Source organism: Carassius carassius, chromosome 14 (genome assembly GCF_963082965.1).
Source record: "Carassius carassius chromosome 14, fCarCar2.1, whole genome shotgun sequence".
In the NCBI taxonomy this organism is placed as follows: Eukaryota; Metazoa; Chordata; class Actinopteri; order Cypriniformes; family Cyprinidae; genus Carassius; species Carassius carassius.
In genome coordinates, this window is record NC_081768.1 from 2,511,161 (window position 1) to 2,534,820 (window position 23,660).

The 23,660-nt window shown below is 35.5% G+C and overlaps 1 protein-coding gene across 3 annotated transcripts in view; it reads right to left on the reverse strand.

Moving 5' to 3' along the window:
* The window catches only part of LOC132156710 (signal-induced proliferation-associated 1-like protein 2), a 138,461-nt gene that overhangs the window by 90,779 nt on the left and 24,022 nt on the right, over positions 1-23,660 (reverse strand). For all 3 annotated transcript variants that reach the window (XM_059565681.1, XM_059565680.1, XM_059565682.1), the window contains exon 2: positions 3,459-5,202. In XM_059565681.1, the coding sequence (XP_059421664.1) occupies positions 3,459-4,836 (1,378 nt within the window). In that variant the 5' untranslated portion in view covers positions 4,837-5,202. The remainder of the gene's footprint in view (positions 1-3,458; positions 5,203-23,660) is intronic.

The window sequence follows — 23,660 nt, forward strand, 5'->3', positions numbered from 1 at the left end:
ACTTAGTCGAGCTGGATTTGTGAGGATACCAGTACTTTCATATATTGTAGTACTGAATTATTTCCTTTTTTACATAGAGTATATTACGTTTACAGTTTGGGCTCAGTAAGAAATGTATATTTTTATTCATCAAGGAAGCATTCAAGGATGCATAAATGACATTTATGAAGTTACAAAAGATTTCAATTACTGTAAATGCTCTTCTTTCGAACTTTCTTTTCATTAAAAAAAATCCTTAAACTTTTTTTTTTTTTTTTTGGTTTCTATAGAAATATGAACTGTTTTCAACACTGATATAATGAGCAGAAATGTTTCTTGAGCTGAAAATCATTTGAAATGCAACTATGACACATCAGATTCTGTCGCCAACGGGAAGCATTGAGCTGAGCCATGATTCTTACCAATATGAGGTATTAATAACATTCATGCATTAATGCAGACGTTCAGTGAGCATGTCACAGCTTGCATCCCCGATCATGCAGCATCTTGGTCACGAACAGGGGAAAACAGGAGAGAAAGTTAACGGAATCAATGCTTCTCCCTAGGTGATAAAAGCATCACGGAGAGTAAAGTGTGAAAGAGGATAGTGGCTCTTGGGAGAGACATGTTGACAGCTCTGTCCTTTTCACATCCCTCTAGAGACGATGACGGGGTGATGATCAGCTCTGAAAGGTTAAATGGACTCTGACTGTTTGAAGTCGAGAATGTCAGACTGTCAAAATTAAATCAGTTTCTGTATTTAATCATTTAAAGCCAACATTTATCTTAAGAGTAAGTTATGCATTCCATTTAATCAAATGTATGCATTCAAGACAAGTTATGAATTGAACTTATTAGAATTGGATTTATGCATTTAAGTTTTGCTTTCAGTTAAATTAAATTTGAAGCAATGCATTCAAGTTATGACTTCAATTTTATTTAATTTAAAGTTGTGTTGAAGTTATGTACTCAATTTAATCCAGTTTAAAGCTATGCATTTTATTTATTTGAATTTGAAGTTATGCGTAACATTTTTATACATTTAAGTTTTGCATTCAGTTTAAAGTTATGCAATCAATTACAAATGATTTGTAATAAAAAAAAGCAATAAAGTTCCTATTTAAATCTTCCATTATTTAAGTTATTCTTCACTGCATAAACAGCATTAAATTAACTATGAGCTAGGTATTAACAAAGCTGCATTACATACAACAGTAACCTAAGAATAACTAAATAAATTAATATCTAGTTCACATGGCCAAATGTGTCAAATTTCGATTTTTATGTCAAAACTCCTTTCCTCTTTAAACAACACTTAAAATAAAGTTAAATGCACAAGACTAATCAGGGTAAAATAAATCCTTACACAAGTAAAGGAAATTGAGCTCTTCTGCTTGATAGGTCTTTGGCAACTTGGCACGGTGGATGATTATCTCTTTCCCAACAGAATGAGCTGGCTAACATGATTTATTGTCATTTGAGCTGAGCTGTAATTGGCTCATTCGCTATGGCTGGAAAGCCCGTGAACGTGCGGGACACAATCACAGCTTTCACCCACAGGCTGCGGCTCATTATTCAGCGCAGTCAAAGGAAAGAAATGAACTTCTGCATGGCAAAAGGTGGAGCAGCTGTTTTCCAGAGCTTAGGAATGGGTAACACAATCCTGTCTATGCAGATGTGCAGACATGCAATAAAAAAGCAGTCTGACAGACACGGACACCTTCTCAGTTAAACACGGACGACATTGTGCAAAATAAGTTGAGGTATAATTTGCTTATTCCATTCCCAGACACGCTGAGGTGTTTTAATGAAGAAGGGTGGGACTGTGGTGACAGGAGAGGGTCCCGTCTCGCCTCTCTCGGCTCCTTGGAGGGAAACAGCTGCACCTCACCCTGTCTATTCTCACATGACAAATCACAGGCCAAAGACAGGAGAACATTCTCACACCTCAATTCTTGGCACAAGTGTTTCTGCTTTCAAAAAGTGTAACAAACGCCATACTTCTTAAAACCTACGGTCCCTAAATCATCAGCCTGACATCCAAAGGAGAGAATACTTCACACAGCAAAAATATTTTTTTAAAAATGAATAGAATGAATAGTACTTTGTAGACATTTTGCTAAGTTAGCCCCGCCCCAAAAATGGAAATTCTGTCATTTAACAAAAAAGAAGAAGATCATTTGAAGGATGTTGGTAATCAAACTGCCAATGGTAGCCATTGACTTCCATAGAATTATTTTCCATACCATTGAAGTCGATGCATTGAGGCTTTGTGAATATTCATAGCAAATTCTCGATGGCTGAACTAGTGAAGTGTGATGTTCAAACCCATGCTGATGTAAGCAAAATGATCGTGCTGACTGACACATTCGTAACGTGCGCATAAAGACACATCTCACAGACAGCGTGCAATTCCAATATACACATTTACACAGTGTTTCAAAATATCTGTCTTGGTGAGTATTCCTGCAAAAATAATCTATTGCGTCTTAAGTGAACGTCTGGGGAACTGTTGGGGAAAAATATCTTATATGTAATATTATATTAGATCCTTGCATTACAGCAGGTCTTATATAGGATGTCTGTCTCATTACAAGAAAAGTGGGAATCACTTGCTGCTCACTGCTTTTGTATTAATAATCAATTAATTTTGAATGAATACACTAAAGTGATTCTTTTGATAAGCCTATATGTTGTCTTACTTAAATACTTTTGTTTAGATGTAAGATGAATGCACTATTTGAATTTGCACTATTTTAACTGTTTGTTTGCATTTTTTGTTCTTTGTTCTATTTTTTATATTGTGATTATTAATATAGTAATATTATTAAGAAAAGTCGTCGAAAAAAAAGATTGCAACAACGTTGCTATGTGGATTTGCTTTGGAAGATTCAGAAGACTAGCCCAGTCATTTTCTGGTCATTTCCAACAAATCTTACATCATTTTGAATGTTTTTTTGTTTTGTTTTATGGAGATAAAAGGACTAATTTTTGAAAGTTCACTCATTGTGACACATTTTGCCAGCACAGGTGGCAAATCTTCTTTTGTGCTCAACAGAAGAAAGAAACTCATACAGGTTTGGAGCATTGGTACATTGAAGATACAAACCTATGAAAACATTTAGGGCCAGATTTACTAAACAGGGGAAATTAGCATGAGATCACAATCCCATAAAACCACAGATGGGAGTTGAAAGTTCTGCGGTTGATCTGAAAGGGAAACTCCTACAAATGCATATAAGCCACAAAATACTTGTCCATGCCAGAGTTACAAAAACACAAAAATAACCTTTGTGACATCACCTAAATAGAAATTATGTTTCAGAGGCATAGCAAGATTATAAACAATAAAAATGTTGAATAACATACACTGACGAATCATTCTGAATAGAACCAGGAATGAAAGGTCAATTTAGTTTTCATGTTGAGTTTAACAAACAAGAATCAGCTTTGTTTTTCATGCAAAAGACAAGGCTTACCTCTCCCATAGAAGAATTTGTGATAATAATATGCTCCGAGGTCGATGTGCTCGATGATGTACCGCTTGACTTTTTCACGGTGGATTGGCTGGCTTTCTCGTGGCACCTCCAGTACAGACACGCCAGCATTAGTACAGTGAGAGCTCAAGGAGGACTCGAATGAGCAGTTTTCTCCTCCAGCGCTGTAGGTGGCGTTGTTGGCCCTGGATAGAGATATCCTCCTCTCCCCTTCTCCACCAATCTCATTGCGAAAATGCGGGCAACTCAGCACCAATCCATTGCTCTTCCCATCCCCCTCATCCGCATCCAGATTCTCCTTGGGATTGAGGTCTTCCCGACTTCCAAGCGGTGATTCAAACAATGATGCAGGTCCAGTTGTATTCCCAGCCACTTGTCCAACTCCTGGGACTTGGTACTGGGAGGCGGCAGAAGCTCCAGTGGTGGTGTTCTTCCTCTGGCTGAGGCTTACGCGATTGGCCACCGCTTCACTGATGTTAAAGAGGATGCTCTGGACGTCATAGTGAGCGAAGCACTTCTGGAAGCTGAGCGGCCGTCGGTCATCTTGCTCGGTGGAGAGCCGCAGACCGTCATTCTCACTCTTAATAGTCCTCAGTTTCCTGAACAGCGATGTTTCGGATGATTCGGACTTGAGACGACGCATGAAGGACTTCTCTCTTTCTCGGCTGTAGAGGAGGGAGCTGTCCACGTAGTCGTAGCCGGATATGTGGACGATCTCGCCTCGGGCTATTTGTGCAGCGGTCTGCAAGCTTGGGGAGAGTGTTGTGTCGTAGCGAAGGAGCTCTGGGAACCCAGCAGGTGGAGCGCTGCGATGGTCCAAGTTGTCAATTCGATATCCTCGCAACATAGTAAAGAACCCATCGTTTCCAAGACCCTGGCGGTCAATTGAAGATGTGCTGCCATACTCCCGATGCAACGAGGCACCTGTGTTGGGGTTGACAGCATTCTGGTCCATTATGTCCTCTGCATCAATGTCGCTGATGGTCACGTCACTGTTACTCCGTTGGCGAATGGGATGGAGTCCCTTCAAAGGGGATCGACTTAAAAGGTCACTCAGGGAATATTTTGTATCCGAATAATCAGGCTCCAAAGGAGCTCCGCCCAAATCCGTGATCTGCACACTTTGGTCAGGCTGTCCGTTCTGAAAGGCCGTGATGACAGTCTCGTAGTTGGGTACCCAACCATCTTTATTTGGGGGCCAGTCTGTCACCCTGGCCCGCACCCCCATTTTAGGCATAGCAGGGGTTCCATTCGTCTTGCCACCCCCATCTAGCTTCCCCTGCGTGTTGCCTGCCGGATGTCCCATACTTCCATTCAACGCTTTCAGCTTTTTGCTAAATAATTCCTCAGATGGCTGCATGACGTCAGAGGAGGCCTCAAGCAATGGAAGGTTTGTTTTATCACCGATACCCACGGCTCAAGCTCATATCCTGCTTGCAGCTGCTTGGGAAACGAGAACTCAAGTCCCCTTATTGGTTACATTGTCATAGCTCACCCATTTGAATCTCAACTAGTTTCAGAGTAGTCCTAGAGGGAGTCAGCCCACATAAAGGGCCGCCCTTCACTCCAAGTCCATTTTTCTCCAGGAGTGACCAGTTTGATGAAAGACAGGCAGCATTTGGGTGTCACGGACGGCTGGAGCTTCAAGGAGCAGAAGGGGTCAGTTGAAAAGGCTCTCCTTTCACAGAGCTCAGCTAATTTAGGACGACAGCTGGAGGAGAGCGATCTGTTGGGAGCAAGGAGAAAAAAAAAGCGCATTAATGCATCTCGCAGCAGAGAACGGCAGAATATATTTATTTGGATACTCTTCCAGGATTCCAGATAGAACAGTGGGATGACTTTCTCACAACCTCCTTATGACCACTGAACAATGTAAGACTGTTAGATAAGTGGCAGGGTGTGTACCGCACAACATGCCTGATGACTCCTTCAAGAAGGTCTTCTCACAAAGACATCTTTCAGAAATATAAATGCCTATTTCTGTTGCTAACTTTTATTGGCCAAGTAGGGGTTCAAATCAGTCTTATTAAACTGAAGGGAACGTTCAGTGGTTTTCAAACTGGATTATGCATTAGGCAAAGAGAACACAGCAAAATGTCTTTAATTTCATGCCACATTTATTCGCTCCCACAGAGTACTGTGGCCACGAATTGCAATGCATATATTACATGCACAACTATAAATTCATATAGCATATATATATATACACATGTATAGACAAGGTTCCCAGTGGGGACTCCAGCATTTGAACTTCACTTTTTGTTCAGCTGTACAGCTCAACGCATGTGAGTTGGGAAGATGCCACTGATGACCTAAATGGGTTTTTCTTGTTCATGTGTATTACACGGGAGCAACATTCATGCAACTTTATATATTTTCTATTCAGAATCATGTAGCATGACCTGATATTGCTATCAGCCCACAAAAAAATTGCTATAAATCCTACAAATGTAAACTCTGTGACCCTTTTTCTCAACAGAACCACTAATCTTCATTCCATTTCACTACTCCTAAAAACAGGAACAAGCGACAAAACATCCCATCTTCACTACATTGGCCCTATCCCATGATTCAATTTCTGATGTAGCTTATATTTGCAGGACAAACAACATCTGGTGGGGCAATGTGGGCCACAACAAGATTAGCTGTAATTTATATGCTGTTGTTTTAACACTTAATATAGTTATTACAAATATACACTAAACACTGGATATATAGGTCAATGCTGCATACTTCAATTTCATTATAAAGACATTAGCAATATTGCAAGAGTTGGTTAAAGGATTTTGATTAGTAACAAGCTAATTTTGAGATAAACTGCAAGTATTGGAAAAAATTATTAAAATACCCTTTTATCCAAAAACTTATGAATTAATTAAGTACAGGTCTGGCCCAAATTAACAGCTGACATACATAAATTACAACCAAGACATTAATAAGGGAGCCCTGGCTGTAGTTTTTGGATAAAAGATAGTCTTTTTACCCCAATATTTTTTATTCTTATTAAAAATAATAATTTAACTATTTAAATATTTGAAATTTTTGAATTTTTTTATATTAAAGAAATTAATAATATTGTGACAGAGTATACAACACTATCCTTAGGAGTCAAAATATTGTTTTATTTTCATATGTGACCCTGGAACACAAAACCTTAAATGTCTTAAATGTAAATTTTTCAAAATTGAGCTTTATACATCATCTGAAAGCTGTATAAATAAGCTTTCCATTGGTGTATATTTACAAAATATCTTCATGGAACATGGTCTTAATATCCTAATGATTTTTGGCATAAAAGAAAAATCTATAATTTTGACCCACACAAGAAATTTTCGGCTATGTTAAAAAAAAGGCTTATACTACAATACAGTTTTGTAAGCAAACTTACAATATAAAAACTACCATGCAATTTCTATGTTAACATCAGATCAGCTAATGTAATTTTCTAATTGCATTGGTTTATTTGCAATAGAGTTTTCCTAGACTGCTTCCCCTCGGACTGTCCTTCACAGTGATACGAGCGAGCAGGATTTTGGATCCCAGTGCTGAAGCCTTACTAAATGTTTTCACATTGAAATGCAGTAGCAGCAAAACTGCTTCCTGAAATAACTTCATTAAATGAGACAGGCTTTTCTAAAAGGATGAGCAAGGACAAAACAGAGGAGCTCCGTTTACGTAATCCTTTTCACATTGACACAATCATTAACACACACACACACACACACACACAGCAGGGTCACTGAGAAAAACCCTGTCCTTAAATCACTCAGTGACTATTGAGCTGTAAACTAAAAGAGTTTCCTTCAGTGTAATGAGACTCAGAATAAACTGCTGAATTCCAAGAAGATTCTTCACCAAAAGCTCTTTACAAATCTAAACATCTAAATCCAAATGATGTCTTAACACAGCAGTTCATCCAAGCAAACCACATGCTAACTGGCAACGACTTCCAAAGGCTTTTTGTGAAGGCAGAATAGTTAAAACACTTTCTCCTTTTAATTTTAGTCATTTAGCAGATGTTTATATACTAAGAAACCTAAAAAGGAAAAACACTGCAAGCAATTCATGTATGTTGGAGCTGAGCTGATGATCTGAATGAGAGAGAGAGAGAGAGAGAGAGAGAGAGAGAGAGAGGCAGAACTGGGAGGAACAGTATTAATTACTGCTGCTTTAAAACATTGATTTATAAATCTGTGAATCCGTTAGAATTGTTAAAACACAGAATCGCGATTCTTATGTCTTCCTGTAGCTCAAGTGGTAGAGCATTGCGTTAGCAAGCGCAAGGTTGGGGATCCCAGGGAACACATGTTAGGAGAAAAAAATTGTTAGCCTGAATGCAATGTAAGACGCTTTCGATAAAAGCGTCTGCTAAATGTACACCTAGTTTTCTCTTCCTTTTCTTTAAAGCAGCACAACACGGCTCCGCCCCCTTTGCTGCATTTTTCCAGGGGCGGGGTTTATCTGGGTTTGTGACATCACAAACCCGGGAAGTAGCTCATTGTAGTCCCTACCCGCCATTTTTGTAGGCATTTAACAGCCAGAATTATAAAACAATCTTTGAACTTTCAGCTCCTTAACATCACAGATATTGTTTATGCTCAAACAGCAACATTACACACTAATGTTAAAAAGAGTGAAAACGCAATCAACCACCCCTTTAACTATTTTAATAGCTTACACTAAAAGTTATATTTTAATATTGAACAAAAAATAATGAATGAATGTGTTTATTTTTAACAATAAGCTGTTAATTTTTTAATGACTGACATAAAATCTATTATATTTTAATACTGAACATAAATAAATAGATAGGCTAAGTGTTCATTATTAACAACAATTTTTTCTATCATTACAAGGTACCGTATTTTTCGGACTATAAGTCGCACCTGAGTATAAGTCGCATCAGTCCAAAAATACGTCATGATGAGGAAAAAAACATATATAAGTCACACTGGACTATAAGTCGCATTTATTTAGAACCAAGAACCAAGAGAAACATTACCGTCCCCTCGAGAGGGCAGAGCAGCATAGAGCGCCCTCTGGCGGCTGGAGATGGTAATGTTTTCTATTGGTTCTTTTTTAGTTCATTTCTCTTGGTTCATTTTTCTTGGTTCATGTCAAATTAATTTTGATAAGTTGCACCTGACTATAAGTCGCAGGACCAGCCAAACTATGAAAAAAAGTGCGACTTATAGTCCGGAAAATACGGTAATAAAATGTATAGTGTGAAAGATTTATATTCATCTTTGTTTATATTCATAATGTTTTTAAAAGATAGAAATGTAAAGACAGAAGAAAAGAGCATGCACAATTAAATATTTAATTTTGGCTGCTGAATATATATAAATATTGAGACAATATTGAGATGTTTATGAACTTGTTTTTCAATTATATATATATATATATATATATATATATGCATAACTCATTTTTACTAGTATTGCACAAAAATGATTGCATTATTAAATGGGCAAAATATTAAAAAGAACAGAAAGTTGTTGTTTTTTTTAAGCAAGACGTGTCTTCATCAGTTCAGACCTTTAGAGGCTCGTTCAAACACAGAGAAACAGAAAGAGTAGAACAGAAAGTCTCTGGAAAGTGTAAACTCAAACACAAAATAAACATCTGCCACATACACAAACTAGACATCATGGTGGTCTCTATCTAGAACACAGACAATGATAAATGCTCTCCATCGTGTCTTCCTCTACTGGGGCCCCTGATTGCAGCACAGCTTCACGGTCAGCAAAAATACATCATCCCTATGACCTCTGACCTGTGCAGGGTTCGTTTTCTGACTGGGCCTTCTGTGTGTGCGAAGAAAGCTAATGATGGGAGGTCTGACACACACACACACACACACACACACACAGAGGTCTTTAACGAGCTCGAGCAGTCATTATCTTTGGTCAACCTCCAAGGCCAAATAAATGAAATTGGGGAGATGGAGGGGGGGGGGGGGGGGATTCTGTGAGACTAATTATGGTGATGAACTCATTTTATGTCGCTGGCTGGGCTGGTTTTGTGTCTTTGGTGCCGTTTCGCCAGGTCTTAAAATAATCTTTTGACATGGTGGCCTGATTAGAGGCTGCGGGAGTATTAATGAACCCGCTGCTGGCAGCCATCTTTAAAATGATACGCCTCTGTCATCTACTTCAGATGATAAATATTAGGAGCACACCGTTTGATATGAGCATGTTTAACCTTATTTTGCCATTGCTAAAGTTATCTTTAGTTTTATTTTTAATTTCATTCCTGTTCATCAGTTTAATCTGCTTACTTAACCTTATTTCCATTAAACTATTTATTATAAATCACATCACAGATATTGTGGCATTGTAGCAGTGAGTTGTGAATAGGCACAACTTTTATTTATTTTTTTTCTCTGGTTTATTTTAGATTTTAAATCTTTACTCTTAAACTTTTTCATATTCCAACACAATTATTTATAATAAATTAACTGTAGATATTGTGGCCTTATAGCAGAAAGTTGTGCATGGACATAACTTTTATTACAAAAATTTGGGGTTTATTTTAAATTGTGATTTTTACAATTAACCTTCTACTTAACCTTATTTCCACACAATTATTTATAATAAATCACATCGTATATATTGTGGCACTTGTGAAATTTTATTTGACTTTTTTTATTTTTTTATTATTAACTTTAATTTTTAGTATTAATATTTTTTTCTTATTTGTACAAATAGATTTTATAGCAGCGATTTTATAGCTATTTATTTTTCTTTTTATTCTTATTTATAATAAATCACATCACAGGCATCATAAAAACAAGTTGTAGTTGTGCATGGACACAAACTTTCATTTTTTATTTTTACTATAAATCTTTTACTTTACCTTTTTCCACACAATTATTTCCGTATCCCACTGTAGACATTGTGCCATCATAGCATGCAAGTTGTGCATGGGCATAATAATAATAATAATAATAATAATAATAGCTTTTATCATTGCAGTTGTTGTTAAGATTGGTGATTTTCTAAGGTTATACACATATATATATTTGTGGCGGTTTGAGCTCATACCTATTTAATTTGAGTATTTAAAAAAAAAGCACAAAAATACTATAGTATTTCTTATGCATTGTACATTTGAGTGCATTAAAGATGTGAGATATGCAGGACAGAGAGCGCTGAATGCGATTCTCTTGAGCACAGGGGTCACCCCAAACCTCTTCCTCCTCCTCCTCCAAACCGGATCTGACAGGAGAGCTGTGCTGCAAAGTCAGGACACCGCAGAGGGTTTCAGCCAGCTGCTTCACCAAACCTAACCTGAGATTAAACCCTCACAACACAACAACTCTTAATATAGTGTGAAGAAGTCAAATATTAACACTCAAACTTCATTTATTTCTGAAATCGAACACCCTCAAATGTTTCTAATAGTGCAAAAGAATAAGAAAAAAGCATGAAATCTCAATATTAAAAATATATATATTATTAGTATTACTGTACATGCATAACTCAAACTCTCAGAAAAAATGGTACAAAAGCTGCACTGGGAAAGTAACTTTTTTTTAATTAAATGTAAGCAATAGCAAGCTCTCTTCAATAAGCATGCATGTGAACAGCACAAACTGCAAGTTATGTAGCAAAGTTTAATGCTTGGCAATATAATAGCAACTAATAGTAAAGATTGCAATAACAAGTGGCTGGCAAGAAGAGTTAAAATAACACACTAAACGGCTTTCAGATATAATAAATGGCCAAATGCCAAAATGAGGTAATGAACCTCTTCAGAGACTTTCCTTTTCAAGCTAAAATTTGTGTTCTTTATCCATCGACGTTTAGTTGTGTTCATTCAGGTTCAACAAAGAGCTCAAGAACTCAGAACAAACACACAAGAAGTTCACACCTCGCTCAAGTTCGCACTCTGCTTTCAATCAGATTCAAGAGCCGTTGTTTTAACCTTGAGGTGATTCGGATGACGATTATTCAATTCCTCACTTTGTAAGCAGACCCTGCATCTCCGGTTTCATAAACACTGCTATTTCTGCTTCAGAGGAGCAGGTCAGAGCCTTGAAGGAGCAGAAAACACTGAAGATGAGAGGAGGAAAAATCCTGCTTGAGCTGCTTGATTGTCCCAACGCTTTCTGATTATATCTCTATATAGCAATAAATAAATAATTAACATTTACAATAATAAAAGAATAATACACCACAAGCTGACACTCAAACTAGCAGCAGTGTGCCACTCAGGCCCTTAAAAATTTCAAGAAATTAAAAAAAAAAAGGCATTTCAAATGTGATTAATTTTTTTTTTTTTTAATTAGGACGGCTTCAACTTTTTGTGGTTATTCCTAATGCAAAAAACTAAATGATTAAATATTTTAAAAATAATAATAGTTATTATTATTATTATTTTTAGTCATAAATTAATAAAAAATATTTTTTAATAACTAAAATAATAACATTGTATGGTATTATTATACTTTATATTTATTTAATTAATTATTATTGCTATTGTTAAAAAAAAACAACAACTGAAAACTACTGTAGTATTTTGCTGCAGAATTTCTAAATAGAAGATAATAGAATTTATCTTTTTATATCATTTATAATATTTATTATTTAACTGTTCATATTTTAAGTAATAATTTATTCATGTTATTATTAAAAATTATTAATTAAAAAACTAAAATAACTAAACTATTGTAATATGTAGTCATAAAATTATAAAATTGAATATTTCAAAATATAATAATATTAATAACAATAATAACTTTACAATACAACTTTACAATTTATGGCACAGTCTAATTCAAAATGACTTTAAAATGAATTTTTTTATCAACACCTCAATAAAATAAATACGCTGAAGTACTAAAATAGCTAAAACGAAGTAAATTAAAAATAGCTAAAATAAATTATATTAAAAACAATTATAAAAACACTAATAAAAAAATCACTTAAATTATTAAAACATTAAGTGAAAACAAAAAATACAAATAAAAGCTGAATCAATACATTAATAATTCTAAATTTTATAAATAATATCATAAACATTTTTTTGACCCTGAAATAACTCCCAAAGTGTACACTGAAAAAAAAAAGAAAATAAAATTAGTGTAGAAACAATTTTCCCTCATAAATTGCTAGTAGATTTCACAGCTTATTACAAAGAAAAGGCAATTAACACATTACATTAAACATGACATTTTCAAGTAGAAAGATTGCAATGTGTATATTTTTGTTACTTAGTATTTTGTTTACTTAGTATTTCAGGATAGTCCAGACAATGCTAATTTGAAATCAATGAAAGCAGATGTTTTACTATTCAGGTGCACAGCTATAAACATGTCAACAGTTTAAGCAAGGTTCACCTTAAACCACTGCTGTGCAAAGACAGTAAGACCCCACTAATTCACACTAATATCAAAGAATGCAATGTCTACTGTCTGTCTACTGTTATCCGCTGAGTTCAGACACGTTTCTCAACACATCGACAGCTCGTGCAACCAGGAGCATGTTAAAAAAGACTTGTGCTAAGGACAAAGAGAACTTCTGAAGTTTTAGAGTCAAAGAAAACCTTTCCCCACATTCAGTGTGACTATACAATAAGAACAACTACAAAAACAACAACAACTATTAGTATTATAATTATTCAAAATAATAATTTATTATAATTGTATTCATTATAATCATCTTAAAAATATTGCAACAATACAATGGTACTATAAAAAAATGAGTATTTCTTAAATATTATTATTTTATTATAATTATTCAAAACAGTACTTTTTATTATAATTTTAATTATAAAAAATATAAAAAATATTGCAATAATACAATCATACTACAGAAAATAGTATTTCACATACATTACTATTATTATTATTATTATTTAAAGAATAGTTTACTTATTCACATTTCAATTATAAAAATATGAATTTTAATTAATAGAAATATGTAAAATATTGCAATAATACCATTGCACTGTAAAATAAAAAATGAGTATTTAATAAAAAATAATAATAATAACTTTTATTGCTTAAAATAATGTTTGTTATTGATTTAATAATTATTTAATTATTTAGTTTTATGTTTTGTTAAATTATAAAAAGTATTAATCAACTAATAATGCTACAAAAATAATGCTACTGCATTGTAAAATAAAAACCATCCCATGATACAAACAACTTGTATTCTAATTCTAGTAGTAGTAGTAATTATAAAAATTTTAATGATTATTATTAAATTATCCAATTTAATTTTTTTTTATAAAATAAAATAAAATGTATGAGGTAGAACACTGAAAAAATTAAATAAAAAATTAAATGAAATGGAATAAAAAATACAAAATACAATTAAAATAATTGCAAAAAAAAAAAAGAAAAGAAAAAAACTGCATACCTGTATATAGTAGATTGTGGAAATTAAATAAAAATTAATTATCAAAATATATAACAATAAAATAAAATAGAAATCATTGATATAATGTCAGCCTTAAGTACTACTCAGTAGCTTCAAATAAACAATATGATAAAAAAATAAAAACAAATCTTCGAGGTAATATCAATCATAGTAAGTAATTAATTCAGTAACAGCTACTCAGGTGCTTTGGTTTATGCACTGCATACAATGTAAAACTCAAAAAAAGACAATATACTTACAGAACAAGGTAGAAAATATCGACCAGGAAGATGAGAAATACTTTTCTAAGATGCATACGACTAAAGTCTGAATGAGGTCTCTGTGGTTTAATCTGCATCCCATTTTGGTTGCGATTTGAAAATGTTTCCAAAAACACACAAATTAAATGTATAATTTCCAAACCAAATAGATTTCAGAAGAAAACAATATGAAAGTAGCAAGTGGGTCTCTTGATCTTGTACAGCTGGTGGAGCGGAGCGTCTCGACTGAAGGGGCTCGTGTTTGTTCCTGTAAAGGAGACATCTGATGGCTCCAGCTCCTCGTGGGCCTCTTCCAAATCAACCATCTGTTGAGGCAGCACTGGAAAAGCTCTCGTCTCGTCCTGGCCCTCAGCAGGCCACAACAATATACCACCAACACAGCACACCAGCCATTACTGGACACACAAACCCACCGCCAGAGTACGAGAAAACACTTTACACAAAACAGGGAAGAAAAGAGCTTCTGGTGTCCATTCTTTCTCTTCAAACAGTCAGTGAAACAAGGTGTTGCTTATCCATCAGAAAACGGTCAAGAGCCCGAAATAAATATTACATGAGCTGGGTTTAGCATTAATCATTTTAATATTTTATATATAGTTAAAAGTACAAACAAATACATAAAAGAAAAACAATTATAAAATAAAACTACAAAAACAAAAACGACAAAAACAAAAACAAAACTAAATAGTTATGGAATTAAAAAAAAATAAACAATATAAAAATTTAATTAAAAATAGCATAAACATAAAATAAAAGAAGCATAAAATAGCAAAACTAATTTATCAAAATTATCTTATTAAAAATAAATAAAAATGTAAAGAATTCTAAAATAATCAAATGTAATTAGCATAAAATAAATAAACATCACTTTTGAGTGAAATTTATCTTATTAAAAATATTTTTTAAACAAACAGAAGTAAAACAAATTAGCTTAAAATAAAATAAAAACTTTTAGAATATTATTTAAATCCAAAGATTAATTTATCTTATTTATCTTAAAATTATAAATTGTAAAAAATAAATGGCATTACAAAATTTCATATATATTTTTTTTATGGTGGGGGTAACTATATTAGGACTAAACACTGATTTTGGGTTACTGATAAACTGATTTCTCATAAATTAAGTGAAAAAATTATTAAATTAAAACATGAATAAATAAAAACATTAAAAAAAGAATAAATATGGATTAAAACATTTGTAATAGGCCAATTAAAAAAATATATATAATTAGTTTGAAAACTTGCTAAACAGTTCACTACACCTAAATGAACAAAGTCAACAGATCCGTCATAAAACAAAGGCATTTGTGCTTGATGCTTTAAAAAATCTGTTGCAGAAAAAGCTGGACATGTGAAAAGTGTGGTATAAGCACATGGTTTGGAGAGGCACTGACCTGTAAGACAGGACTTCAGAGCTGTGAGAGTGTTAATGTGAATGCATTCAATCACAGGGTCACGACGGGACGAGTTTCTCACCCCATCCACAGCATCTCAAGTCAGAAGAAGTGCACTTCGTCACATTGCAGTGAAATAACGTCTACTGAGAGCAAAAGCTTTGAGACAGCTTCACAAAAACCCCAAAAAGTCAAGCATCATTACATGAATGAAGACATCAACCTACAGACTTGGCACCTACTTGTGCAGAACATGCTTGCATGCCACATTTTCTTTGGAAAATATACTAAATCTCAGTACAATATTTCTCTACCTTCACAATGCAGTTGGGATTAATAGGGACATTTACCTCAGTCTTAAGATTTATATCTTTATATTTATATAAAGGCATATATTTATAGTTAAGTTTGGTGTAAGCGCCGCTGAAGTGGAGAAAACTTTTGAGAAAACAGCCTTTCAAATATGTAAGTGAAATCTACTGAAGCAAATAGATGAAGTGTGATTAAATAAACACTTAAATGTGTATTTAAAGAAGAGCTCAAAATCGCTAAACTGACAAATACATGAAAAACCTTAACCAACTATACAGGTGAACATACAAAACAAATTTTAGCACAATAAAGCAGCCAGAGATTTTCATTGAGCTCAGCTTTATGCAAATAAGCAGTGACAACAACCAATAGAAATACAGATGCTACGAGTCGAGCAACACCTACTAGCACTTCATCTATTAAATAGCTGTTAGTAAATATCACTTAAATTTTCTACATGACATTTAATTACTCCACAAACAGCCTTGCTTCACAAAATCAAGACAAAATCAGGTTGGCTCCAACAGACAAGTTTAATAGTGACAAACAAGTCAAGTTCATTTGAGAATCATTTAACATACCTAAAATACTCCCACAAAACAGCTCCTAAATCCACTTGTTGTACAACCCACATGCACTGCTTGAGTGCAGGCCTTCAAATGCATCTTTCTGGAAATACTCATCCAAACCAACTGTCCCATGAGAAGACAACGAGAACGAGGACAGGAGGAGGTGAAAGTTGAGGAGAAAGTGATGGCAGGCTGGGGCTGAGTTAACGGAAATGCTCACAAAGCCCCCTACCGCTGCGCAGAACAGGCTCATTTGCATATGTAAAGGGCCAGCCCTAGACTGTGACATTCAACCTCACTGGAAAATATAGGAGAATTATACAAAAGACAAAAAAAAACCTCCATTGTTCCTGTGCGCGGTTCGATACATGACCTTCTGGATGCTGAGAGATGGTTTTGGCACTCAAGGAATCCATGCAGGTGTCTAGCTCTGCATTTGTTTGGTACGAAAGACTTTACCTCACCGACAAACATTCTGCATGCAGCTTAACATATGTTTCAGCATCTGTGCATTTCAACATCAAACCTGTAGAACAATAGACAGATAGATAGACAGACAGACAGAACAACAGACAGACAGAACGACAGAAAGACAGACCGACAGAACGACAGACAGACAGAACGACAGAATGACAGACAGACAGAAAGACAGAATGATAGACAGACAGAATGACAGACAGAACGACAGACAGACAGAATGATAGACAGACAGAATGATAGACAGACAGAATGACAGACAGACAGACAGAACGACAGACAGACAGAAAGACAAACAGACAGACAGAATGACAGAAAGACAGACAGACAGAATGACAGACAGACAGACAGAATGACAGAAAGACAGAACGACAGAACGACAGAACGACAGAACGACAGAAAGACAGAAAGACAGAACGACAGACAGACAGAACGAGAGACAGACAGAACGACAGACAGACAGACAGACAGACAGAAAGACAGACAGACAGACAGAACAACAGTACGACAGAATGACAAAAAGACAGAACGACAGAAAGACAGACAGACAGAACAACAGACAGACAGAATGACAGACAGACAGACAGACAGAACGACAGACAGACAGAACGACAGACAGACAGAAAGACAGAACGAGAGACAGACAGAAAGACAGCCAGACAGAACAACAGTACGACAGAATGACAAAAAGACAGAACGACAGACAGACAGAAAGACAGAATGACAGACAGACAGACAGAACGACAGAAAGACAGACAGACAGAATGACAGAATGACAGACAGAAAGACAGAACGACAGACAGACAGACAGAATGACAGAAAGACAGAATGACAGAAAGACAGAATGACAGAAAGACAGAACGAGAGACAGACAGAACGACAGACAGACAGACAGACAGACAGACAGACAGACAGAACAATAGTACGACAGAATGACAAAAAGACAGAACGACAGAATGACATACAGACAGAAAGACAGAATGACAGACAGACAGACAGACAGAACAACAGAAAAACAGACAGACAGAACAACAGAACGACAGAAAGACAGACAAACAGACAGAACGACAGACAGACAGAACGACAGACAAACAGACAGAACGACAGACAGACAGAATGACAGAATGACAGATAGAATGACAGACAGACAGACAGAAAGACAGAACGACAGACAAACAGACAGAACGACAGAGACAGAACGACAGAAAGACAGAACGACAGACAGATATTGCTTAATGTTTCTCTTGTGGCCTAAACATAATGAAAACAATGAAAAGAAACGTATTTTGTGTTTAACGGGTTGTTTTTGAAAGTCGGAGCTTAAAATAAAGCTGCTCTTAAGTTTGACTGAAGTGTTAACAATTTTATTTAGGCTATAACAGACCTGTTTTAAAAGACATTTTTTAAAAAATTTCAATGAGGAGTAGCCTAATCTTTTATTATCCTCAAAGCTGTCGAGTGTTTGTTGATGGTTGGCTGGTTACACTCGGTGTTCAGCCGTGCAGTGACTTCACAGCTGGCTTTACTTCAACTGCTCACAATGACACTCACACACTCTCTCTCTCTCTCTCTCTATCTTTCTCTCTCTGTTTGTGTGTGTGTGTGTGTGTGTGTGGAATAATCCGGTCACTCCTCAACATCAGGACATTCATGTTCAGCTACACCCCCCCTCCACACCCTCCTCAGCATCAATGCAACTTCGAAAGAATCTAATAAAGGATCTTTTGAGTGGAAGGAAATGGCAGAGCTTAATTGCGCTTGATTCATTTGTGTAAGTGTGGCCTTCCTTCCAGGTGGTTTCACTTTGATCTACTGCGCGGGGTGGAGGGGGTTCAGGACAACACGCCTGTTTCACTTCAGGTTTGGGGGATGTTTGGGAGAAAGATGGACTAGTGACTGGCACTCCAGACCCACTCACACTCCAACCGGCCTCTCGTGCACATTTCAACAGGAGGACCTGAAGGAGTGCAGCATAATTCACATGACAGTGAGGCTTTTGATATGTGATGGACACTTCAGATGCCGCACACACACACTTCATACGCACTGAGAGCTCAGTGTGTTTGTGTGGATTAGCAGAAGCAGTGAGTAATTAGCAATGTTCTCTGTTCAGCATAAATACATCAAAACATGCAGCAGACAACAGAACACACTGTGCATCCTCAATGCAGTGTGTTTGACGTTCCTTTTCAGAGCACTGAATAAAATCAAGGTAAAAACAACCATGTTTTTTCATTATTTAATCACTGTGAAAAGTTAGGATTTTACACAAAATTTAAAAGAAAAAAACAACGAAAATTATTTATATATATATATATATATATATATATATATGAAACTTAATAAATAAATGAATATATAAAAATAATACATTAATATGAAAAAAACAAGAAAATTATTTTCTTAAATTACATTATTATAAATTAAATTAATACAAAACACATGTTAATTCAAAATAAATTTAGTATAATATATATTTTAATAATAATTAAAAAAAAAATCACAGAATATTAATAATGGATATTTCCTTTTTTATCTGTATTTTTTCTAAAACAGACAAGGCAGTACACAGTACATAGTGGGCAGTATGCAGTTAGAAGTGTGCTTGAACTCCTTTCTAAACATAGCCAGACTCTCCAAAGCAAAAAGTAGAAGGGTCTTGTACTCAATCTCCAGTCCACAGTGAAACCCTGTATCCTAAACAGATACAATCCAACAAGTTTCCAGCAAAAATACTTCATCCAAACTAAAAGTAAATGGGAACATGTTTGATACCGAGTACATGAGCAAAACAGAAACCAATCCGTACTGTTGCTTAGCTAGGATTTAACACATTGTCTCATCATGGCACCTGCTCAGGACACAGAGTGACTTTGAAATGCAAATGCTGTCTGGTCATGACAAACTTATGTTTCAGAGGAGCGTTCTGGAGGTTTTTAGTGGGCGGCAGGGGACCTTGTAAATAGGATAATGAAAATAACCTAGAGGATGAAACAAAAAACACAGAAACGCTTCTGGGATTGTGATGAATGGCTGAGAACAGATGTCATGTAGGGGCCCCTCAGTGGAACGTCCCTCATGTGGGCCACTTTAAATACTGACTGTCTAACACCATAGAAAGTCACACGGCCGTTTCACCCGTCAACTCTCCAACAACAAACACACTTACGCTAGCTTTATCAGCAGAAGATAAACACCCATGTTAGTGAGTAGGCCTTCAGAAGATGCTTAAATTAAAATCAACTAATATAAAGGTTTAAGTGTGCTCAAGGCCACAACAGCCTGTGTGTAAATACACATAAACGCTTCTGAGTAGAAGAAGACTGAATGAACAGCAGGCATGCACAGAACGAGGCCAGGTTAAATAGAAACATGGTAACAATTTGTCGGCCAACTTGTCCATAGTTGACCACAACAAGGACACTTGTTTGGCAGGGAGACGAGCAAAACAAATCAGTGAATTCAGCTCTGAACAACAGGGATTAATCCAGAAATAAATACTATGGAAAAATGACACATCAAATTTAACCACAATACATAAACTAAACAAAAATAACTCAATATAACTAAATTAAAGGACTAAAATAAGTGACAAAAATTACTAAATAAATAAATTCAAGACTAAAATAACTATAAACTAGTAGAAGTATATATTTATTTAATGCCATGTCAGCATCTAAGGCTATTTTCATGGCAAAAAAATGAATAAAATAAAAATAAAAACACAAGTATAACAAATGCAATAAAAACAAGTATACAAACAAAAACAGGTTCTAAACTAAATGAGTTTTAAATGACAAAAAAAACTAAATAACACAACTACATGACTAAAACCTGAAGTAAATTTACTGAAAAAACTAAAGAAATCTAATCATACCCAAATAACTAACTAAAACAACTAAATGACTAAAATAAACAACTAAATAACTAAATCACCCCAAATAATTATCTAAAATACTAAACTAAATGACTTAAAAACACACTAAATAAAAGAAATAACTAACCAACCGGACCAGATTTTAATAAATGGACCATTATTCACAAATAAATATGTTGTTTAGAAAAGTACTAACATAATATCTACACAAAGATCATATGCCTGTAAAATAGAAGGAAATTAATGTCTCATATTATTAAAGAATCCATTGAGACCAATTCTTCAGATAGATTTGCTTCCAGTGACCTGAGAGGATGTCCCACAGCAGCCGGTGGGTGTTTTGGGCATCTATTACACTCAGGAGGTCTATTCATTGATGTTTTCACCCTCAGTCGTCTCTCCCATCATCCCTCACTAGTGCTACAGAGAGGGAACAATCAACACACGACTGACTCGATTGCTAGGTAACCCCAGCTTGATCCAGCTGTCCCCAATGACAGCATGTGTCTAATTTGCTTTCAAAAGCTGACAAATTAAATACATCACGTTTGAGATACGATTGCACTGAGATATGTCGTCTACCAGCCATTTTTCCTCGGTATTTTGAATTTATGAAACAGGATTTTCAATGAGAAGAGCAGAACCTGGTGGGTGGTGACCACTTTCGCCATGACACAAAGAGATGACGCTTTGGCTCTGGCAGGCTTTGTTTAGTCACAGCAGACAGTGAGCATACTGCTGGCACCACAGGACCAAACTGAGCCACTCAACCAAAACTCATACACCAATGGACATCAGGAGACCGAGCGTGAAGGTTTAACTGCTGCTTAAACAGACCTGATGGGATAAATCCCTCACATTTGATTCAAATAGTCCCAAACTGATGGTTACGTGAAAAACAACTGGCTGAAGGCATCTATGAAATCATCTGACAAATGCAAACATGCAAATGTAAATTCAACTAGGTTGTCTAATCAACTTGGTTGGTCTTAAAATGAAGAGTTCATAATCCATAATAATGCTCCCTCCAGTGAAAAAGTGCATCTCACATCAATTCCACCCACATATTTGTTTAGAACTGTTTTGGACTGTTTTGTCTTGTAAACAGTGCTTGCTCTGTGCAGATTTCTCTCCTGATTTAGACAAGATGTCTTTTTCACTGAAGGAAGTGTTTTTAAGCAGTAATTCCCCCCCCCCCCCCCCCAAAGTGGCGGCATGAAGTTAAAAATGTTTGTTTCTTACGAACATGCAGATTTGCACTTCTTGAGATGTTAATTGATGGACTTGAGTTGATTATAGTGATTTTTTTTTAATCAGCTGTTTGGACTTTCATGCTGACGGCACCCATTCACTGCAGAGGATGCATTGGTGAGCAAGTGATGCAATGCTACATGATCATAATTGCACATTTTTAAGCAAATTTTCATTTTTGGGTTAACTATTCATTTTATTCAATAACTATTCATTCCACCAAACTACTGTTATAAGCATGAGCCCCGTCAGACTGGTCGTGGCGGAGGTGTTGCAACAATAAATAGTGATATTCTCAATGTTACCCAGAAAACAGGATACAGGTTTAACTCTTTTGAAATACTTCTGCTAAATGTTACACTGTCAGACATGCAAAAGAAGTCTAATGTATCTCTTGCTCTGGCTACTGTGTATAGACCACCAGGGCCGTATACAGAATTCCTAAAAGAATTTGCAGATTTCCTCTCAGACCTTCTAGTTACAGTTGATAAGGCGCTAATCATGGGAGATTTTAATATTCATGTTGATAATGCAAATGATACATTAGGACTTGCGTTTACTGACCTAATAAACTCCTTTGGAGTCAAGCAAAATGTCACAGGGCCCACTCATCGTTTTAATCATACACTAGATTTAATTATATCGCATGGAATCGATCTTACTGCTATAGATATTGTACCCCAAAGTGATGATATTACAGACCATTTCCTTGTATCGTGCATGCTGCGTATAACTGATATTAACTATATGTCTCAGCGTTACCGTCTGGGCAGAACTATTGTTCCAGCCACCAAAGACAGATTCGCAAATAACCTGCCTGATCTATCTCAACTGCTATTTGTACCCAAAAATACACATGAATTAGACGAAATTACTGACAACATGGGCACTATTTTCTCTAATACATTAGAAGCTGTTGCCCCCATCAAATTGAAAAATGTTAGAGAAAAACGTACTGTGCCATGGTATAACAGTAATACTCACTCTCTCAAGAAAGTAACTCGTAGTCTTGAACGCAAATGGAGAAAAACTAACTTGGAAGTTTTTAAAATTGCATGGAAAAACAGTATGTCCAGCTATAGACAGGCTCTAAAAACTGCTAGGGCAGAGCATATCCACAAACTCATAGAAAACAACCAAAACAATCCAAGGTTTTTATTTAGCACAGTGGCTAAATTAACAAATTACCAGACGCCACCTGATTCAAATATTCCACCAACGTTAAATAGTAATGACTTTATGAATTTCTTCACTGATAATATAGATAACATTAGAAATACAATAGCGAATGTAGATTCTACAGCGTCTAACACTTCAGTTTCATCCATCGCACCCAAAGATAAACTGCAGTGCTTTACAAATATAGGACAGGAAGAGCTAAATAAACTTATCACTGTATCTAAACCAACAACATGTTTATTAGATCCTGTACCCACTAAATTACTAAAAGAGCTGTTACCTGTAGCTGAAGAACCGCTTCTCAATATCATTAACTCGTCGTTATCTTTAGGTCACGTCCCAAAACCATTCAAGCTGGCGGTTATCAAGCCTCTTATTAAGAAACCAAAACTAGATCCTAGTGTACTGGCAAATTATAGGCCTATTTCAAATCTTCCATTTATGTCTAAAACTTTAGAAAAAGTTGTGTCTG